The sequence below is a fragment of the Euphorbia lathyris genome, chromosome 7 (assembly GCF_963576675.1).
Source record: "Euphorbia lathyris chromosome 7, ddEupLath1.1, whole genome shotgun sequence".
Taxonomy (NCBI): Eukaryota; Viridiplantae; Streptophyta; class Magnoliopsida; order Malpighiales; family Euphorbiaceae; genus Euphorbia; species Euphorbia lathyris.
This window is the reverse complement of record NC_088916.1, coordinates 28,771,970-28,779,119: the sequence shown is the minus strand read 5'-3', so window position 1 is coordinate 28,779,119 and position 7,150 is coordinate 28,771,970. Positions and strand designations below refer to the sequence as shown.

The window sequence follows — 7,150 nt, the reverse complement described above, 5'->3', positions numbered from 1 at the left end:
ATAATATAAATATATATAAACAATATGTAAACCATTTCTTATATAAAAAAAAAATTAGAATGTTATCATTGGTAATGTTTAATTTAATATTTTAAGTTAAATAAACTTATTAGATTAAGTTACCATTTAACTTAGGCACTTAATCTATTAATTTGAAGTAATTTTTTTATATTATCAAACATCACCTTAGAAATACAAGCATATAAATTTCAAAAGAGTTAAAGGTTATGTTTTGCTTTCATATAGAGTTTTTTTTAATTGCTTTTTACATACTTTTGGGCAGAAATCCAAATCTGTAACTTAAAAGTAGGATATGATACTTAATCATTTCACACTATATAATTTCACATTTCCATACTAAAGGGCTTTAAAGTTATGGGCAATCCACTCCTTAGTCTAGGAACATGTGTAGTTTTTTGTAGTCTTGGGTCTCTATCTTCAATTTTCCACCTGCATTTACAACCAAAATGAAAATGAAAAAAAAAAAAAAAAACAATAGAAATAGAATTTTTAAAAAAATTACTGAGTTTATAAACCGCAAAAGGCACAGACCTCTGTTTACAAACTTCTAAACCATAAGTATTGTTTTTGCAAATCGGTCAAACCACAATATTTAATATTTATTTTTGTACTTTTCTCTTTTTTCGGGTGCAATTTCATATTATAGTCACTCCCAATCTCCAATATTCTAATCATCTGAACATCTTCTATTAACGAAGAAAACTCATTTTTTTGAAATTACACTATTTAATAAAGACTAAACTCAGTAATTAAGCCTTGAACATTTGCACTTTTAAGGATTGAGCTCGTAATCATTCACTTTTCCAAATTAAGCTCCAAAACTTCAATAGTTTTAATGATTAAGCCCCCTAATCTTTAATTTTCACATGTATTAAGCCCCTCACTAACAGTTTCGTTATGTAGGAGGATGAATTCGAACCTACAATCTCCCACCTCGGATTTCAGAGGTATACCAACTGAGCTATGCTCCTTTGGTAACGAAGATAACTTTGTATTTTTAACTTTAAACAATATCATTTGAATTAATTTAATGTGAAATTCCACTTTCAAACTTATACATATGAAAAATGACTAATAATAAAATATATATATATATATATATATCTTCAAAATTGATTATACTAATCGATGCTATATAAAAGCATCTTATATTAGTAACCTATAATACATTGAGTCTCGAATTCATGCTTATTTTTGTTATTCAGACTTTTCAAATTTTAAGGATTAAATCTTTCACTAACGGTTTAGTTAGTGGAGTCGTTAGTGAGATGGCTCAATGTGAGTAAAAGAACTATTAAAGTTCACAGACTTAATCTGGACAAATAAATGACCACAGAGTCCATCCTTAAAACCGTGAAACTTCAAATAAAGGTTAGAGTTAAGATTGTTCAATTTTGTAAATCCGCCTTTACCTCAAATGAAAAAAGATTAGAGGTTATCATAAAGGGCGGCCCGGTGCATTACGCGTCCCCGCTTAAGCGAGGGTCCGGGGAGGTGTCCCACCACAAGGGTGTACTGGGGGCAAGCCTTCCCTTGCCAATATTTTGACAAGAGGCCGCTCCTAAGACTCGAACCCGTGACCTCTCAGTCACACGACAACAACGATTAGAGGTTATCATAATTGAAAAAAAAATGATGAGGAGAAGAGAACTGACAAGTATAAAGAAGTGAGCCTGTGTAAAAAGATGAGCATAGAGAGTTTTGCCATCTCAATTCCTAAACATGTCCTTGCTCCTGCTCCAAATGGTATGAAACTGTATGCTTTTTGTGTTTCCTGAACATACGATATACAATATTATAATCATTCTTACCATACATCAGATTAATTGATAAAATTAAAATAATAAGTAAATGAATTAATACATCAAATCTGGAAGGGTTGAATTCCAAAGGATCCTTGTACAAAGCTGGATCAAAATGAATACAAGTAGCATCAACATTTGCAGTCCATCCTTTCTTTATCTTGTGACCTGAAACCATCACATTTTCCATCTATTAATTACAATGTCTTATCTAGGAGTATTTATTAAATATAGAAGAACTTGCCATCAACTACGCAATCATTTTGTGCAACTCGAGGAAGCCACAACACTACATTTGCCATTCTCAATGTTTCTTTCACTACCTGAAACAAACAATTCATGTTTTCTATATTTCAGATTCCAATGTCTGTTTCTCAAGAACAATTTAGTCCAACATTTTCTAACCTTGAATCCATACGACATCTTGTTCAAATCTTCGAAGCAAAGCAAGCTTCCCTTCTCCTTATTATTGGTTATGTCAAATTGTTCTTCCTGCACACAAATGTTAATTTCAGTTCCTTATGGTTATGGAAGTAAACTTGTGAATGTAAATCTTACCCTGAGCTTGTCCAGAACTTGTGTATTCTCATCCAAGTACTTAATGCTCCACATCATAGTAGCTGCAGAGCTAACCTGTCCTGAAACTAGTAATGTTAACAGGTTATCCATTATCTCACTATCTTCAAGCTTTTCATCTGATGAATTTGACTCATCTTTTTCTAACAATGTCTGCAGGAAATCATCCTTGTGCTCCTCTCCACTTCTCCGTCTACCAATCATCTCCCCGAAGATCTTCATCAGCCTTTCGCGTGCCTGTTTTCGATTAACAACTCCAAATTAAGTTGAGAAAAGCTTTGCATAATCAAGTTGAAAACACCTTACTTACTTTCATGCCCCTGTAGTATGTGGTTCCAGGAATCATAAGAGGAACAGATAACAAACCATCTGATACATCTCCACAGTCTCTTAGAATCTGTTGAAGCATGGATTCCTCTTTGATGCTCATTAGCAACTCACACATTGAATCTAATGTCAGCTGCCAATACAATACACACACCGTTTTCAATATGAATTACTTTTTATTTTCTGTGTGATTCTAATGTTGTTACCTTCATAGTGAAGTCAAGAAGTGCAAATTTTTGTCCAGTTTGTTGCAATTGTTTCAACCTCTGAGATAGCATTTGATCGAATTTGGGAACGTATTTGGAAAGAGAAGGCATGGAAAAGAGAGCAGATAAAATATGCCTAATCCTTTTGTGGCTCTCAACAGGTGCAGCAAACACACTCTTTGGTCCAACAATAGTTGCCATTGATTTTATATATGATTTGTTGAATTCTCCAAAGTCATTTGTGAACACCTTTCTTGCAGCCTCTGTACTTGGAAGAAATACATGTATCTTTCCAAACAATCTTGTCTTGAACCACTTCCCGTACCTATTACAGTATTAAACTTCAATTCATTTGTATGCATATAATTAAGGGGGAATAAACATCTTAACAACTCTAGTTTTTAGATTTTTATGTATTGAGCACTTAGTATTTCAAACACTTTCATCAACTCTAATTCATAAAAAAAAAAAACAGAAGAGAATAAGTGACCTTTTTCGCCGGAGCCGGACGAAGTCATAGCAGCCTCTAGTGCTGTTAGTGGCTGAAAGAAAAGAGAAGGTTTCACCTACAAAAGGTAGGCCATGGCCACCAGGAATACCATCATCTTCTTCAATGCTTTTTTTGACCCTTCTCCTCCTAGTTTTGAAGAAAGCAAATATTACTATGGAAAAGATTGCGACCATTATAATGTCATGCTTGTTTTCCATAAGGAATTTAAGCTCTTGTGCAGCAAGTAGCTTCAACATTTTCACACACTAAATCTCCAACCAAATCCAAAATATCAGTTTTCAATCTGACCAAAGGCAAGGCATATGTATGAATTAGTATAGTTGTAGCAGGTCTAATTTCTATTACATTAATAAATAATAATGGAGATTAGGAATGGAAATGAGACAAGAAGCATAAAAATGAGAAGTTGTTTGGACTTAAGGGAGTATCTTTTGAAGGAGGATCTTTATTCTTTACTAGGCAGAAGATTTTTAATTTGATGGTTAAATGAGAAAAAGACAATTTGTTTTTATTAGTATATTCCCTTAATGAAGAAATTAATTGAGATTGCAAATCTGTGCTTATCTTTTTCACTGGAAATTTACCATAATTAATTGGGGTGATGTGGACTGAATAGTAAAGTTAGCAAGGTTGACATGTAGTGACAGAGTGATGCTTATTTTATGAATTATTTTCCCATTAATTTATAATATATATTGGAGAAGAATACGCTGTTCACAACCTCAAATAGATCATCTACTTGTACAAATGAAAATCCAACACTGCAATTATCAGAATTGTAACCCTTGCTTTTATTAAATCTTCCTAAAAATGACCATTTGGTGCCTTCTCGCCAAATGAGTACCTTTCATAAAGTTCAGTTAAAAGAAATGTCTTTTTTTTAACGATCTTGCATTTACAAAAAGGAGAAAAAAAAAAAACTCAGAAGAGCAGTGTCCCATTTAAGAATAAAGACTCCCAATAACTTGGATACTTTTTTCTGAACATTAGGTGTCCGGGTAGACCCCAATAGATTTTGCAACACCTGCCACAATGATGTACTTTACGACATGCTTTGGAGAATGTATGGAGATCCTCAAAAGGACCGATATTACCTAACATTTGCCCAAGAACAAGAGTTCCCTATTTCATATTCAATTTGCAAGCAAGGGAGCAACTTCGTAAACAACGTAGTACATAACTTCATTTGTCTAAAATGCCAAGAAAAAGTAATTCAATTCTCTCCTATCAAATCACGTTTAGAGAGACTCCCAAGATAAGATACTGATCAAATCATGTTTATGTATCTTCTCAAAACAAACAAAACTGATTATTTGACATATGGCAAACATTACTTTCAATTAATCAATCGCTTTTCAATTATTCCAACTTGTAGAGTTGTACAGAAAGCAGGTTTTTTCTTTTCAAGTCACATTCAAAATAGATGCCAATTCTAAAACAGACAGAATAAAATAACTATAGTGCAAACAGTAAATTGATAAACCCGTTAACAGAATTAAAATCCTTCAATCTAACAAAGCCATATCTAAACTTTTCTAATGCAAAATTTCTTGTAGCAGCTGACTAATTCTGCCTCTGCCGACCAACAAAATTGTTGAAGCCAATAAATAGATTGTTCATCTCTTCTTTGAGACACCAACAGTCTTTCCACGACGACCAGTGGTCTTGGTGTGCTGTCCCCTAACTCGAAGACCCCAGTAGTGCCTCAGACCACGATGGTTCCTGCATATTAACACACTACACGTTACTTGGAAGTTGGAAGTACAACATGTTACTTGGAAGTTTGTTTCATTAGTTGTAAGAATAGCTCGCTGACATCTCACTACTAAAAAACCATCAGACAATCAGCTCTCTTTATTTAGAAAAGGTGATAAAAGGAATGCAATGCAATTAATAGTTTTCCAACTCCAATCAAAATAATAATCTAAGCTATGCTCATCTGCACAAATTTTGACGAAATATCAAGATTAACCAATTAAAAGAAATAACACTTCAGTCAAAAAAGCATGTTCTGCCTGCAAAATAATGAGTGATGCATAAAATTTGCAGTCAAATTTCAATTATCAATTGTCAGCATCGTAGGAGTTCAGCTCAAAAGGCTCCACAATAAATTACCTTATCTTTTTCAATCTCTCCAAATCATCTCTCAACTTCATGTCCAGTGCATTGGAGACAACTTGAGAATATTTCCCATCCTTGTAGTCCTTTTGCCTATTCAAAAACCAATGTGGGATCTTGAACTGACGAGGATTCGCAACAATGACCATTAGATTATCAAGCTCAGCAGCAGTTAATTCACCAGCCCTTAAAACAAAACAACGCAAATCAGGCTACATGTGTAAAACCAATTGATTTTTTTGAAGAACAAAGCTAAGCAAGAAGACATTATTGAGAGACAAAAGTATAGAGATGCCTTTAATTGGAAACAAAAACCAACAAGCCAACAAGTTATAATTGGTTAAGCTATTTCATCTTCAATTAATATGTGACCCTTGACTATCAAGTTTCAAAGCAGGCTGGCTGTCTAAAATTTGATCACTAAATAAGTAAATATCAAGTGGATGGAAAGTCATCTTCGATACAATAGGATAGATGAAAATCAATTTCATAAAGATGGCCCTGGTGGAGAGCTTTCTCCGACCAATTCAAATTTTAATGTTGATTTGGATTTCTTCCTCAACAATAATATAGGTGAATACTTGTTGTCATAACTCACATTGCCTTATTTTCAAGGTATCTCAATGGGTCAAGAAAAAAGGAAACTGATTTAACTTGACCCCAATAAAACATCAAAAAACAGAGCAATAATCCACACATATAGAAGTCTCGAAGCAATTATCATGAAAACTTTTCATTTAGCCAAGCTAAAGCTAGACGCTTTTGGGCATATAGAAATATAATATTGATACAATCCAAACAAAATGAAAGGTTAAGAAACAACCAGCTATAAGGTACATTAAACCAGCACTACGTATTCCAATCAAGAAATGTACTGATATTCTTTGAGACATAAGAGCAAAGTAGAAAATAAAAAAACCTCTTATTCATGTCAACATCGGCCTTCTTGCAGACAATGTTAGCAAAGCGCCTCCCAATACCCTTGATTGAGGTCAAAGCAAACATAATCTTCTGTTTGCCATCCACATTAGTATTCAGCACACGCAAAATGTGCTGAAAGTCCTCATTCGCAACCAGAGACTGCACCGCACAGATAAAGTTCAAGCCGAAATTTACATATATCCAAAATCAAAACACAGACATAAAATACAAATCTGTACATAAAATAAAGCAAATTCGGAAACGGGCAGCCGCATTTACCAATCCTTGATTAAGATAAACAATTATGCTAACACTGAGAAGATACATGTGATCAATCTATAAAACACGTATATAAGAGAGATCCGTTTTAGGTTTTCAATTGCAATCGTCATTTTCAGATCAAGCAAATACCAATACACGCATATATAAAGACTCAGGCAATCATAGTTTTTTTCTGTAACTATACCAAAAAACAGAAGAAAAAAACGAAAAGGAAAACCCAAATACCATTTTGGATTGCAGTGAGTCGGAGCAGGAGAGAAAAGAGTAACTGAAGGCGACCAAGAAGAAGTAGAAACACAAAAGAGAAAAGCGAAGGTAATGTAACTCGCGTTTTATGAAGTCCCTGCTTTCTTTCCCTTTCGAAAAGCCAACGCCCAAAGGTGCTC

General features: G+C 33.8%; 2 protein-coding genes across 2 annotated transcripts; both read right to left on the bottom strand.

Annotated features, from left to right (window-relative positions):
* Positions 1-227: 227 nt before the first annotated feature.
* Positions 228-3,858, bottom strand: LOC136200912 (abscisic acid 8'-hydroxylase 1-like). Its single transcript, XM_065991416.1, has 9 exons — positions 3,423-3,858; positions 2,933-3,257; positions 2,710-2,859; positions 2,382-2,636; positions 2,229-2,315; positions 2,068-2,146; positions 1,885-1,991; positions 1,677-1,795; positions 228-450 (listed from the first exon to the last, which is right to left on the bottom strand). Exons 1-9 carry the CDS (start codon positions 3,677-3,679, stop codon positions 345-347), a joined length of 1,485 nt encoding a protein of 494 aa, XP_065847488.1. The 5' UTR covers positions 3,680-3,858; the 3' UTR covers positions 228-344.
* A 919-nt stretch (positions 3,859-4,777) lies between these two features.
* LOC136234768 (small ribosomal subunit protein uS13z/uS13y/uS13x) lies at positions 4,778-7,150 on the bottom strand. The gene is made up of 4 exons (XM_066024239.1): positions 6,990-7,150; positions 6,481-6,641; positions 5,559-5,747; positions 4,778-5,165 (listed from the first exon to the last, which is right to left on the bottom strand). The coding sequence occupies exons 1-4, from the start codon at positions 6,990-6,992 to the stop codon at positions 5,060-5,062; spliced, it is 459 nt and encodes a 152-aa protein (XP_065880311.1). The 5' UTR covers positions 6,993-7,150; the 3' UTR covers positions 4,778-5,059.

Excerpts from the sequence above, each read along its gene's own strand:
- LOC136200912 (XM_065991416.1), bottom strand. The coding sequence starts at position 3,679 with ATGTTGAAGCTACTTGCTGCACAAGAGCTTAAATTCCTTATGGAAAAC. Across the intron at positions 2,860-2,932 it reads TTCTTGACTTCACTATGAAG|CTGACATTAGATTCAATGTG; the intron begins GTAACAACATTA and ends TTGTATTGGCAG. Across the intron at positions 2,637-2,709 it reads CATACTACAGGGGCATGAAA|GCACGCGAAAGGCTGATGAA; the intron begins GTAAGTAAGGTG and ends AATCGAAAACAG.
- LOC136234768 (XM_066024239.1), bottom strand. Across the intron at positions 5,748-6,480 it reads GATGTTGACATGAATAAGAG|GGCTGGTGAATTAACTGCTG; the intron begins GTTTTTTTATTT and ends TTTTGTTTTAAG. Across the intron at positions 5,166-5,558 it reads GAGAGATTGAAAAAGATAAG|GAACCATCGTGGTCTGAGGC; the intron begins GTAATTTATTGT and ends GTTAATATGCAG.